Source organism: Pantherophis guttatus, chromosome 1 (assembly GCF_059756535.1).
Source record: "Pantherophis guttatus breed Tessera chromosome 1, ASM5975653v1, whole genome shotgun sequence".
NCBI lineage: Eukaryota > Metazoa > Chordata > Lepidosauria > Squamata > Colubridae > Pantherophis > Pantherophis guttatus.
The window spans coordinates 163,557,537-163,572,042 of record NC_142063.1 but is presented as its reverse complement, the minus strand read 5'-3'; the positions used below and the strand labels follow the sequence as shown (position 1 = coordinate 163,572,042).

General features: G+C 41.3%; 1 protein-coding gene across 2 annotated transcripts in view; it reads left to right on the top strand.

The window, feature by feature from the left end:
• The first annotated feature begins 340 nt into the window (after positions 1–340).
• STAT1 (signal transducer and activator of transcription 1) overlaps positions 341–14,506 on the top strand; it is a 39,261-nt gene continuing 25,095 nt past the window's right edge. Inside the window, exons 1-9 of one of the 2 annotated variants that reach the window (XM_034429619.3) lie at positions 341–457; positions 2,976–3,104; positions 4,089–4,233; positions 6,308–6,406; positions 6,657–6,746; positions 7,450–7,528; positions 9,579–9,670; positions 12,737–12,888; positions 13,469–13,627. In XM_034429619.3, coding sequence (XP_034285510.1) covers positions 2,977–3,104; positions 4,089–4,233; positions 6,308–6,406; positions 6,657–6,746; positions 7,450–7,528; positions 9,579–9,670; positions 12,737–12,888; positions 13,469–13,627 — 944 coding nt within the window. In that variant the 5' untranslated portion in view covers positions 341–457; position 2,976. Of the gene's footprint in view, positions 596–2,975; positions 3,105–4,088; positions 4,234–6,307; positions 6,407–6,656; positions 6,747–7,449; positions 7,529–9,578; positions 9,671–12,736; positions 12,889–13,468; positions 13,628–14,506 lie in introns of both variants that reach the window. The other variant, XM_087882115.1, reaches the window with a different exon arrangement.

Genomic DNA, 14,506 nt, shown 5'->3' with positions numbered 1-14,506 from the left:
CATTCACCAAGTCAGTCGTAGAAGGTAATGCCATAGAACTCAATAGGATTTACGCCCAGCTAATGGTGTATATAATAACAATGCAGGCCGAAGACCTTTTCAAATCGAGAATAAACACAGTTTACTTCTCAAACGGAAATGAAAACGATCTCTGGGCTCAAAAGTTATAAACCCCGCGATCTTCTCCCCCCCACCGCATCTCTCGCTCTTTCCCCCCCTCCTTGTGCCAATTTTTAGAGAACAGGGAGGAGGACACCTCTCCGTAACAGCCATTTCCCCCCCCTTCGGTTCTGATTGGCTACTCCCTCAAATAGCTTGTCGCGGATTGGTCCGCGCCCTCCGGTCGTGCTTTGCTACTTCCCGTTTAAAGGTACGGTACTTTCGTTTTAGCAGAAAGCAAGTAGGCGGGAGACGGTTCGGGATCTCCGGTTCTTTTGAAGGTTCTGGGACGCGCCAGGTAGGTCTGCATTAAGTCGGTGTTCTTAGGTGTGGCCTTCGGGCAGGAGGCTTTGCATGCCTCCCTCCAAGATCTTTCACGGGTTGCCTCTTAAGACCTGGAATCTCAAGACCTCAAAATCCTATTCTCGGTCGCCAGGTGATCGTTTCTTTCTTTCTTTTTTTCTTTCCCCGTTAGGATTGCTAAACTTGTTATTTGTCAGATGGGCTGTTGCGGGTTAGGGCCAGGGGCACAGACGGTTGTGTGACGTTTGCACTGGATTTGCAGCCTGGGCTGAAAAATGCTGACTGTGAAGAAGAACTGCCTTGTCCACGCCCGAGTTGAGACCCCTCCTTGCCAAACGGGACAGAAGGGTCGCTTTGCCTTGTGACCGATTCTTGGTGATCCATGATCATACCTCGCCCTCCACTGTCTCCTGGAGTTTGCCCAAATGTATATCCATTGCGTTGATGAGATCTAACCGTCTCATTCTTCACCGGCCCCTTCTCCTTTTGCCTTCAATCTTTCCCAACATCAGGGTCTTTTCCAATGAGCCTCTTCTGTCATTTAAGTGACCAAAGTATTTGAGCTTCAGTATTTAATCCTTCCAAAGGACAGCCAGGGTTGATTTCCTTTAAGATTGACTGATTTGATCTCTCAAGAGTCATCTTCAACTCTATAATTCAGTTCTTTGGCGCTCAACCTCCCTTTTGGTCCAAATCTCACAGCCATACATTACCACTGGGGAAAAAGTTTCTATTATATGTACCTTTGTCAACAAGGTGATATCTCTGCTTTTTAATATGCTGTCTAGGTTTTCCATCCCTTTCCTCCCAAGGAGCAAGCTATCTTTTAATTTCATGGATGCAGTCGCAGTCTGAGTGATCTTGAAGCCCAAGAAAATAAAATTAATTTTTTACTCGCCTACGTGAAATAACTGGGTCACTCCTGGTGAACTGTTAAAATCCAAAGCTTAGTTGAGACATTTTCATCAGGCTATTCTGCAGCTGAGTTTTGCAGGTTATTTTTGAAAGTGGCATTTTGGGGGGAAAGGTGGGGGCATTTAGAATAATTTGGGAGAAAGCATGGTAACATTTAGTGCTCTTTAGCTACTAAGCTACTAAGGGGAATCCAAAACCTGATATTTGACTATAGCCTTTGCACTTAATGACTATTGGACCAACTGGTTCCCATTTGGTAGCTGTAAGGATGGCTTGCAGCTTGTTGGAGTACCAGTATATGGATTTCTTGGTTGTAGGAGGAACAATCAGTACTTGAAGCCTAATAGATTATTGTAGTTTACATTGACATCCATATCTGTAATTCCTGAATACAGGTACTCCTCAACTAGCCACCATTCAATGTTACAACGGCACTGAAAAAAGTGACTTATGACTGGTCCTCACACTTATAACCATTGCAGCATCCCCCATAATCAAAATTTGAGTGCTTGGCAACCAGCATATATTTATGATGGTTGCAGGATCCTGGGGTCATGTGTTCATCATTTGTGACCTTCCCAGCCAACTTCTGGCCAGCAATGTCAAGGGAGGAAGCCGTATTTGCTTAAAGACTGCACGATTCACTTAACAACCATGATGGAAAAGTTCATAAAATTGAGCTGGACTCATTACCACTGCCTTGCTTAGCAATTGTCCCAATTACGGTCATAAATTGAGGACAGCCTGTAACTTGATCCATATGGCAGAGACTAATATATGTGGTTTTCATTGCAGGAACAAGCCTTATCTGTATGTAAGCAACAGTGCATGCCACTGTTTAAATGTGTAGTATATATTAAATTAAAATTGATACAGTTTGTATGGTAAATGAAGCAAAGATCCTGGCTGGATCAATATGACATAAGTATAACACAGTTTTGTTTTTGTATGAATGTTGAGAAGCCAACCTTCTTGAATTCTTTCCTCTGGTACAAACCAGACAGTTTGATGAACTACAGTTTATATAAACCCTGAAGCAATCATAATCTGGGTTGTAGTATGTGTTCTTCGGATGCATTGGAAGTAGCATATAAACACAAAATTCACAGGGCATGTTTATCATTCATTTATTCGACTTTTATTTCACTGCATGCGGCTTACAACCATGTTCTTATAACTTTGATTTGGACACATCTTTATCTCACATTAAGTAAAGTTTGTCCTTGGTCCACTGAGAATAACATTAAATTGATTGGATTTTTAATAGTTATTTTTCCTGTATCTTACACTTCTCTTGTATTAATAAGAACTTTCAGAGCTAATTTGCTACCCTGAGTCCTTAGTCTTATTTCCAAATAGGCTAATTCTGAAAACAAATGTGGTAATGTATGCTGACAGACACACACAAACGGTGGTTGACATTAATGAAAGAGAAAGAGGATTTGTGTGTTGGTGTGATATGGCATTATATAAATAGGAAAGGAGGAAATGTGCTTTCAGATAATGCAATTTCTTAACTAACTGAAAATTTGACTGATTGCATGGAAGAATAAATAGGACCTACATTTAATTACATAACTGGGCATTTGATTCCACAGGATGAGTCAGTGGTGCAAACTGCAACAGCTGGATTCTAAATTCTTGGAACATGTGCATCAGCTCTACGATGATACTTTTCCTATGGAGATCAGGCAATACTTGGCACAGTGGCTAGAAAGCCAAGATTGGTAAGAGGCTTAATTTGTGTAAGCTATCAAAAAAATAAGACTTTGATTCTAAGCAGGAGTAGGATGCAGGCAGCAATCGTGAGACGTTAAATTATTACTCTCGAAACTAATGGAACTTTGGCTAAACTGTTTGCTGAGAAAGTAAATTACTCTGGATAATGCAATCTCATATTGTATTTTATATTCTTAAACCAAATATTGTGAATAAAGAAATGGAAAGCTACATTCTCAATTTCATAACAGCACATAACAAAAATTCTGAACCATGTGCAGGTTGAGGAGACTGCTCAGCTTGAGCAACTGGTATAAATCAGCATTTTGTTTCACGCAAGAACTCTAAGAGCAGCATATTTAAAATAAATTACCGTATATTTAGTTACACTCAGTGGTGGGATTCAGCCAGTTCGCACCACTTCGGGAGAACTGGTTGTTAAGTTTCTGATCGGTTTGGCAAACTGGTTGTTGGAAGAAATCATTAGGGCAGAGAACCAGTTGTTAAATTACTTGAATCCCACCACTGGTTACCCTGCAATTCCACTTTAACCCTTGGACTCTTGTGGCTTGTCTGGCATTTTAGAATTTGTCTGGAGTTACAGTTCGCGCATGTAATTTCTCTTCATAGGCAAACCTCCAAATTCATATCTTGAAAATGCAGAAGAATACAGCCATAATAATAGCAAAAACATAGATGCAACTGAATTGGAAATACTGCCCTTGTCCATCATGATATTCCATTGCCGCTCACCAGCTGGGTTCTGTTATTGGCACAGTAGCCCATATTGTTCATGTGTATTCGCTATGGGTTTCCCCTGCCAGATGTAGAGTACCTTGGGGATTATTGGAAAGTTGGGTCAGTTTGTGACTGCTAACCTAAGCAGAAGGGCAAAGAAAAATAAATTGGGTTTTTCAAGCATGTTGGGGTTTGTGCAGTATAAAGAGATGGAAGATATGCTAATGCTGTTGTTCGCATGCTTCCTCTTCTAGGGACTATGCTGCTGAAGACTTTTCAATGGCTACGTTGCTCTTCCAGAATCTCCTGTCACAGCTGGATGATCAATATAGCCGTTTTACTCAGGAGAACAATTTTTTATTGCAACACAACATCAGAAAGAGTAAACGAAACCTCCAGGTCAGTCTACAACAGCATTTTCTAATTTTCCTTTATGAAAATATCTTAGAATAATTATGTTGATTGTGTGTGGATTATTTCTTTCCTTTCTAATGAAAGGAAGCTTTTAAAAAATTTCTGCTATGCCATCCTAAACAGATTATAACAATAAGCCTGTGAATGAGTCCTTCCCCCCCCCCTCCCTTCCCTTCCCACACCCAATTCTTGTTAGCATTCCCATTGTGGCTACTATCTTTTATCTTCTATCATAATTTTTTCTGGAAGAAGAAAGGGAACACATGTGTTCATATAGCTTATATTGTTCGTTACAGTTGTAAGCTTCTGAGTCTTCAGTGATTTATTCTTTTATGTCATTTTTGTTTGACATCTTTTGCAGTATAACTTCTAATAACGATATCTCCATGTGTGATACACACATATATTATTATTATTATGAAGAAGGAAATTCCAGCTGAATTGGCTGGACGGTGGGAAGATAGATCTTACACAGACAGGGCTTTTGTCTCTATTAATTTTTTTCTGGTATGATGGACACACTCCTTTTTCAGCCTTATATTTGAGCAGCTGCTTTTTAATAAATGCAGTAACAGAAAGCATTTCTTAGTATGCAGCAGTTGAATAACAAGTATCACTTCTGAGGTTTGAAGGATGTCTTAGCTTAGAAGTGAAAAAAGTGATACTAGGATTTACAAATATGTGATTTGTGATCGAATTTTGACTCCCATTTCTTTAATGGAAATAAATAATGGAGAGTGTAGGATAGAGACGTGCTTTCACGGTGTGGTAGTGAGCATATTGAAAAAAATATTGGCAGTCCCCAGGGTGGATTTGATTTAAATCAACTCGATTTAAATCATAATTTTTAAAAGAGCAACTGTCATCTCTGTCCCGCAGCTGCTCCTCTTCTGACCCACTGTTGACTCACCAACAGTCCCATTCACTTTAATGGGACAGCTGGTGATGCAGCAGTGACACAACAAGGTGAGGGACGTGACAGACAGCAGATGAGTGGATGCACACTAACAGGCACTGCCATGATGGATCTGAAATGACAGGTGCTCTTTAATATTATATTTATAAGCTGCTTAGAAGGTTTCACTTTCATTTTTACTGCTTGCCTTTCCTCCTCACACTTAGAGCCTGGTGGTACAGATGCATTTCTCTTCAAACAATCATACAGTTTGTAGTGTACATAGATTTGCAAAACAATGGGATATTCCTGAACTTTGTTTTATGATTTATCTTATGGTTACTGCGAAATTGTGTGAATGCATCAATGCAGTGCATGTTATCTCAGCTTGCAGAGCTTGGCTTCATTGAATGAGTTTACCAAAAATGTAAATATTGCAGAATGCTACATAACTAAGCTCCATTTCATGCTGAATAAACTAAATTATTAATGTATCTTAAATAGAAAACTATCTTTAGATCAGGGATGAAATGCTCCCGGTTCGGACTGGATCGCCTGATCCGGTAGCGATGGCGGCGGGTGGTTCGGAGAACCGGTAGCAAAAATCCCTGCGCCCCCACTCCCCCATGCCGAGCTGAGCCGCGCGATCATCAGAGGCTGTATTTTTTACTTTTAAAAGCATTTTTTTCTACAACCTCTTTGGCCGAAAAAATGCTTTTAAAAGTTAAAAAAAAAAAAAAAAAAGCTTCTGATGATCGTGCAGCTCAGCTGGGATTGTCAGAGGCTTTTAAAAGCATTTTTTCTACAACCTCTTCGGCCGAAGAGGTTGTAGAAAAAAAAAGCCTTTAAAAGCCTCTGGCAATCCCAGCTGAGTTGCCTGATCGGCAGAGGCTTTTAAAAGCATTTTTTTCTGCAACCTCTTAAGGTTGTAGAAAAAATGCTTTTAAAAGTTAAAAAAAAAAAAAGTTGGCCATGCCCACCCAGTCACATTACCCCCGCCACCAAGCCACACCCACAGAACCGGTAGTAACAAATTTTAGATTTCACCCCTGCTTTAGATATATTTTTTACTCCAGAAGCATTTTATTAAAATAAATTTGATAAAAAAATTTAAAAATCCAATTTAAATGAAAAAAAAACCCAATTGTTTTTGCTATAATCCAGAATACTTTTGTGGAAGAACCCATGTATATGGCCTTGATGATCTCCAAATGTCTCCAAGAAGAAAGGAAGATCCTTAAATCTGCAGAGTCCACAGATCGGGTAGGTTATCCTCTGTATGTCTGGAAAAGAGCATTCTGTATTGAACATTGTGCAGCCTCAGAATAGATCATGGACTTCACTTTCAAATGTTAACATGTCTACCCAATTTAGCATTTTCTCAGAATGGAAAGAACTAATCCAAGAAAGGTCATGAAATATTCCTGCTGTGGAGATTTTCCTTATTAGGGGGGGATTCTACATCATGATATATTTAATTCTTGAATTTTTTTTTTCTCATTTCAAATTCCAGATGCAAATGGACAATGAGCAAAATACTGCGGTGCTGGGCAAAGTGAAAGAGTTGGATGCAAAAGTCACACACGTGAAGAATCGTGTCATAGTACGTTGGCCCTTGGAAACTTTTTATTTTCTGCCATATCATAAACCAAAGAGGAACACATTGTTGGTTCAGATGCAGACATTGGGGAACGTGCAAAGATAAGCTACATTGGAGGAGGATTGAGTGGCTGTCTGGGAACAATGGACAGATTTTAGTCTCTTAACGCTATTATCAAAATTTTGCTATTACTATTGTCACATGACAAAACTTGTTGAGTAGTCATATTTTTTAGCACCAGTTGAGCACGGGACACTCACATAGGTAAGAAAGGGATACATGTAACATAGCCTTCTCCAGCCTGATGAACTTAGTTGATGCCTATTACAAGATAGCATTTGCCAAATATCTTGAATTAAAATCTATCCAAATCTCAGTGTGATCAGTGGTTGATATTTAGACAGCAGCAGGTTTCTATTCCTGACTATTCCAGTGAATATTCTGGTTTAACTGGGACAAAGGACCCTTTGGTTCATATCTATTACTCTGCTAAGCCTGAAGATTCACTGGTCAGCCTTGCTTTGGTCATATTTTTTGACTGAACCTATCTTAAGACTTTGTCATAAAGATAAAATAGGGAAGCAAAGGCCTGTTTTGATAACACTGTTGTGAAATGAATCATTGAAGTCATTAAATTTCTTTTCATAAATACCACCATTTTGCATTAAGTGATTTTGAATGTCTGATGAGCTTATTTGTTTTGTAGGAAATAGAGCAAATGATAAAAAATCTCGAGGATGTTCAAGATGAATATGATTTCAAATGTAAAACCTTTCAAGTCAGAGGTGAGGAGTTTCTAGCCTTCTGTTGTTTCCTATGATAGACATTGTTCCCTGACAATAAAATCATGTCCAGTCGAAGCTCAGTTGAAATCTTAGTCTGTTAAACATTTATTACAGACTTGATTTCCATTTTGTGAAAGTCCAGATCTTACAAACATCAAGATCTTGTGCTCATATTACCCAAAATCATCCTATCCTCACTTGGTTCCCCTCCATGTCTACTTATGTTATATTGCAACTCCCATCCTCTCCCAGTTGTATGTTACCTGGGGATAGATTGACCGAAGTAGAGTTGATACAAATTCCCAACATTTTCTTTTGAGCTTAGAATAAAACAACTCAAAACATCCCAGTTTTGAGTGTTCTATGTTCAACTGGAATGAAATTTGAATTCTTAATACTCTTCGAAGGAGAATTCCAAACAAGCTTTTCATTTATTTTTCATCCTCAAAGCAAACAACAGAAGCAGTAGCTAAGCTCCTTTTGTCGAAAGTTTTCATTGCCTAAGAAGATCCCAGCAAGCAGTTAGAGGTGCGGTAAAGCAATTTACATATTGGCCAATCCAGGTTATAAAATGGGAGTTCAGTTCAAACAGTTTCACTAGTGCTACTAGAGCTAAGCCAAAGTACCCTTCAGAGTTACAGCATCCATTCTCATCAAAGCCCCAAAGGTTTTGATGAAGGATAACCAGGTTTTGGATAACATAAAACAGGCAAAAGAATTTAAGCACAAAGAATGAGCCGTGTCAGACCTGCACCAACTTAGATCTCTAGGAAAGAAAGACCCTCGACTCCATTTGGTTGAAGTGATAGGTTCTTTTACTAACGTTAAGTGGTTGTAGTGAAAGTAAAGCTAGATCTGAGTATTCCTGTGCAAAGAAATACCCTTTCCCTGGCCCTCCCTCCCTTGACCAGTTCATTGGTGCCCAATGGTATGCCGTTTTGATGTTTTGGGAACTGCTTGGTACTCCTCAATGTAGTTTCATTTTCTGTTCCCAGACCAGGTGTCTTGGCAGCTGACTTATTCCGATTTGGCACCTCTGATATTTGACAATGTGTCTCCTCTCTTGCCATTTGTTGTCTTATTTCCATGCCCGAACTTTACTACCCCAAATTCCTTTTCTCTTCTCCTGCATCTATGGCAGGAGGCCAGCAAAGAGAAGAAGCAGAAGATGGCAGATCTAAGTAACATTGTCATCAAAAGTTAACCCAGCAAGGTGTAACCCTTCTAAACAGTATTGAATCCAGTGGTTTCCTGTATTCCATCTCCCTCCAGTTTCAGTTGATGGTCTGCAGCTTGGATTTTGCTGGGGTCTGACCCTGCAGAGCTTTGGCTCCCATCGTTACCAGGATGGGAGACATTGTATCTAATCCCTGGTTCCAGCTTGTCAGAATCCATGGGATCTTGCCTTTTGTTGCTAATTTTAGGCCCTGGATCTTTAATGTTTGGAATACCATGTTCTAGATCCTCTTGTGAAGAAGATCACATGTCAGGGAGTTGCAGATCATCAGTATCTGAAGTGCTGCAAATTGCCTATACTTGGCCTAGATTTAAGTACGTTTCTCCCCTAATGCATTGCTTTTGTACATAGACATTCCTAGTGTCTTGTCCTTTGGCCAGGTAGCCTTATAAGTAGTCCTTGACTTTCGACCATTTATTTAGTGACCGTTAAAAGTTATGATGATGCTGAAAAAGTGACTTATGACCAGTCCTTGCACTTCATGGTTGAGATCTGGGTGCTTGGCAACCAGCTCAACATGACAATTGCATCATCCTGTGGTCACATGATCATCAGTTGCAACCTTGCCCAGCCAGCTTTCAACAAGCAAAATCAATGGCGAAGTTGGCAGGGAAGGTTACGAGTTGTGATTACACCATGTCTTGCCTAAAGACTCTGGCCAACAAAAGTAAAACTGTGTGTGGTCATGTAATGCCTCACTCCCTTTATACCACTTTGATATTGTTTATTGGATTATTTCCTTTCTTTTTACAGTTCTGCCATTTTATATATAAAAGATATGTAAAGTTCTGGCATACATGATTTCTTTTGCAGAATGTGAACCCAACGGCATGAGCCAGGATGACTATAAAAAGGAAAAAGTACAGCTCCACACCATGTATTTGCAGCTTCACAGTAAGAGACAGGTGATGCAGCTAGTTTCTTTGGAGAGCTGAGGTTGTTCATTGGTCTAAATAGCAGGCACTTTTTTGTTTTTGTTTCCCTTCCCTTTAAAGGATTTGAAGAACAGATGGATGGAGTCCAAAGTGCTTGTGAGACAGGGTTGTAATTATAGTTAGAGGATAGGACCAGGGAAATTATAATTTATCATGAGCTTTGGAAGTTACTGGGTGCCTTTAAAGCAGTCACTGCCTCTCAGTTCAACCTAAGCATTATTTGGAAAAGATGATCTTAGAGCAGGGGTGTCAAATTCAAGGCCCATGAGCTTGTTTCAGCCTGCAGGGTGCTTAAATCTGGCCCACAGGGCCACTCTGGAAACAGGGAAGGACTACCCGCAATGCCTCTGCCAGTGAAAACGGAGCTCAAGAGGGTTGCAGGAGGCCGTCGCAGCTAAAAATGGTTCTCCCGAACTCTGTTTTCGCTGGCAGAGGGTGGCAGGAGGCCGTCGCAGCCAGAAACAGAGCTCGGGAGCCCATTTTTGTTCCCAGAGTGCTCAGACCACCACAAGCACCCCCGACATGGGTGACATCGAGCTGGCCATGCCCACCCTGGCCACGCCCCCCAGGACTCCCCAAGGTCAAACAACCCTGATGCGGCCCTCAATGAAATCGAGTTTGACACCCCTGTCTTAGAGAATGTAGACAACTATGATTGTCACCTTCAGCTCAAGGAAAAAGAGAACATACAGACAACGAAATTCATTTAGACGTGGTTGCCACAGTGTAACAGGGTTCTTTTTGAACTGAAGATTAGCTTGTGTTTTAAAAGGCTGACAATTGGCACAGATAAACAAGCCAGTGGAGGCCTTTTTTATTATTACAGTGGGGGCTTTTATCACAAGTATTAACAATATAGTTTTGGTGTTCACCTGATAACCAGTTTTTCTCCTAGGTTTCACTCCCAGAGACTATCTCCCTATAATTCTCCTGCTAGCTGTTTTGTTTTCTTCCCCTTTCATTTCAACTCTCTCCCCCCTCTTCTGAGTTTAACAAGAGAGCAGGTAAAAAGAATTGGCTGGAATTTTGCCGTCATGTGCTTGCATTAGTTTGACAGCTTGTCCTGCTCAGTAGAACTTCTACTTGTTCTCCATGGAGGAAAAAACTTCTCTAAGTCTTCTGCCCAATCCTTCCCCAGAGACAGCCAGGTCTCCTTCCCTTCTTGGGTAGAGGTCTTACCCCTCTGGGTCTTCACTTTCCTTTTTGAAGCCACCTGTGAATCTTTTTTTCTCCTTTCCCAACCAGGAACCAAAAACTGCTCCTCACACTTAACTTCTCTCTCCATCTTAATTCTGTAGCCACTTGATTCACTCCATGCAATCCTCTTGTCTCATTCCAATTTTTAGTTAGGCCAACAGCATGCTCCACAGAAACTGAGGAGATGGGTGTTGTCCCCCCCCCCACTCCCAAGGATCTAGTCCCCAAGATCTATAGAGCAGGCTTGACTACTGAAACTGCTGTCTTAGCATCTCGCCACAACAGCCCTGCCTAGCAGCAAGGTTGGTTCATCAGCTCTTTGATAGCACAGCTGCCATTCAAAGCCAGCATTGAGCAGCTTCTCCCCTTGTACTCACTCACACCAGCAAAACAACAGCTACATCAGGCCACTAAAATCCATATGCCACCGTAGTGCAATACACCATCATTGCTGTTCTCCAGTTTAGTGTAGAGCAGTGATTGTCAACCTTTACTTCACCATGGACCCCCTTTAAATAAATACCTTTTGTGGCCACAGACCCCAGCCAAGGACCTCCAAGACTTAACTCAAGATTTAAATCATAACATTTCTTCAATCCTTCGCAGACCCCCCTGTGATCACACACACACACACACTCTGCAGACCACAGGTTGAGAACCACTGGTGTAGAGGGTAAGTTGTCCTTGACTGAGATAAGCCAGATCAAAGCAACAAATGAAAAAACAAGGCTTAAGTCCAAAACAAGCAGAAGGTAATGTGAAAGCAGTTCAGGCTGTTCAGCTCCCTAATTCATTTGAAGATAGGGACGGGGCAATAAAGCTCAATCAAACTTATAGTATTCTATTACCTATAGCCAGTATTTTAAAAAGTAATTTAGCCTTCCTGTGGCATTGATTTCTTGCTTTGCTCTACATGGTAGGGTTGACTAGAAATTTAACAGTCATTCTTTTAGGCTTCCCTCTGATTTCCATTCCTGCCTTGTTTATTGATGTCACTGCACTATCCACTGCTGCTTTTGGCTGCCACAGCTTTAAAAAAAATTGAAAGGTTCCTTACTTTGTAGGCTGACCTCTAGTTCCTCTTAGTTATTTGTTAGCTATGTATTTCACAATTCAATCAAGAACTTAGAAGATATATTATACATGGTGCTTCTTCCTTGTGTTATTTCTACACAACAGTTCTATCAGGTAGGCTGTGGAGGGTTGAATCTGCATCCTGCCTTTAGGATGCATTTATTGCAACACAAGTATGTCCCTTGGCTAAAGACTACAACAGGGGTGTCAATCTCAAAGCCCACAGGCCAGATCTGGCCTGCGGGGTGCTTAGATCTGGCCCATGGAGCTGCCCTGGAAACAGCGAAGGACAAGCCCGCAGTGCCTCTGTCAACAAAACCAGAGCTAGCATGCCCCCCCTCCCCCCGAGCTCAGTTTTCACTGACAGAGGGCTGCAGGAGTCCGTCGCAGCTGAAATCTCAGCTCGGGAGCTTGTTTTCGCTGGCAGAGCGCTTGGGCCACCACAGGTGCCCCTGACACGAGTGACGTCAAGCTGGCCACGCCCACCCCGGCCCCTCAAGTCAAACAACTCTGATGCGACCCTCAATGAAATCAAGTTTGACAATCAATGAAATTGAATGACATGAAATCAAGTTTGACAATCAAGTTGGACTACAACTTCCTCCTGTATTCTAGGAAATTCCCACTGTGCATCATGTGAATGTTAGAGCTCTTTTTTTTTAATTGAAGAGATACATTCCTTGACATTTCAAAAGGATCTTGCCAGGATCGATTTAAAAGTAGGGGGTAATAGCTTGAATATGTTTCTTACTGGATTCTCTCTAGGATGTGCTACGCTTGATATCCTCTTCGTTGCCTGTGATTGAAAATACCCAAAATGCTCTGATAACAGAAGAGTTGGTTGAATGGAAGCATCGACAACAGATGGCTTGTATTGGCGGCCCACCCAACGCCTGTCTAGATCAGCTTCAAAACTGGTAGGTCTCTGAAGCATGGCAAGTACAATCAGGAATTTTCAGAATTCATTCAACCAGAAGGGGGAAAGTACCTGAAAATTTTCACAGAAAACTATCTGATCTGAAAACTAATACCTTCCTGAAGTGTTGGAATTCTGCTATTCCTCTCTTCTTGTCATGTTTGTGAGTTTTCCACATTTTTTAAAACATGTGGGTTACCTCCTGTTGATAAAATGCACTGTGTGCTGTTTGAGAATTATGACACTTTGATTCCAACACACCTCGAATGCTACCAGGTCTAAAACTTCTCAGCAAATGTTCCATTTCTGCAGCTGGGCAAATTTCCTAAGTGACTCATGTCCCTAAGAAGTGGGCATTACTAATGGTTGGAAGACTTGGGGAATACTACTGATTTAGAAGTGGAATCCGGGGTCCAAACGGTTGCATATGGATTCAAGCATATCATGAATGCTCTGAGACATGTGCCTCAAGAGCCTCGTAAAGTTAGTGTTGCCCCTAAACAATTAAGACTGCTGGTTTCTGTGCTTTTTACCCCAAGGAGAAATGTAGCAATCTTCACATACACTCATTGTAATGATAGGTTTACTACAGTGGCTGAGAGTCTTCAGCAGATTCTTCAACAGCTTAAAAAACTGGAGGAGCTGGAGCAGAAATTCACCTATGAAACTGATCCCATTACCCAACAGAAGAAAGGGCTGTGTGAGCGGACATGGACTCTCTTCAAGCAACTCATTCAAAGGTATTTTTTTTTCTTGTGTTAGATGGGTCAGAATGGGCATTTTCTTGTTTTGTTGTTGTTGTTAGTTTTGAAGTCAGGTTCCACCCATCGCAACCTCATGGACAACATTCCTCCAGGCCTTTCTGTCCTCTACCATCCCCCGGATTCCATTTAAACTCACACTGACTGCTTCAGTGACTTCATCCAGCCACCTCACTCTCTGCCGTCCCATTCTTCTTTTGCCCTTGTTTAGAAAAGCATATTTCATCTTCCCATCTAAGCTGAAGAATCTTTTCTCTTATCTTGCTGATTAAATTATTTGCTTGAACTGTGAGCAGTCGCATTATTACCAGAAGGTCTGCGCAGACCACTCTAGTGAAATAATTTTTGCAGTTTTGTTTAAATTAGATTAGTTTATATTTGAATCACATTTAAAAGAAATGGAAGGGTGTCTCCTACTGTCGGTGATTTCCTCACAAACTACAGAGAGTCTTCAAAATCTCAGAAGGCTAGAAGAAAAATGCCAAAGAGCTGTGATGGGATCGACCAGGCTTCCCCAACCTAGACAAAAATTTGTGGATTTGGAAGATTTGTTTAGAGCAGGGGCACCCAACCACCCCCAGGCCACGGGCCAAATGGGCACAGGCCGGCATGTATGCCCAGCTCAACTCGTGTGAGTGCTGGGCCGGCACACATGTGCATGCACGTCAACATGCCTCTCATGTGAGTCGAGCTATGTGCAGGCCAGCCCCCTGCTTGCAAAGACCGGTTCCCCCCTCTTCCTCCAACACCCAGCAGAGCCACCCAGCTGAAAAAATTGAGAAGAGCTGGTTTAGAGAATGTATTAAATACAATTTGATTTTAAGAAATTTTTAGGAAATGTATTAATACAATTTGATT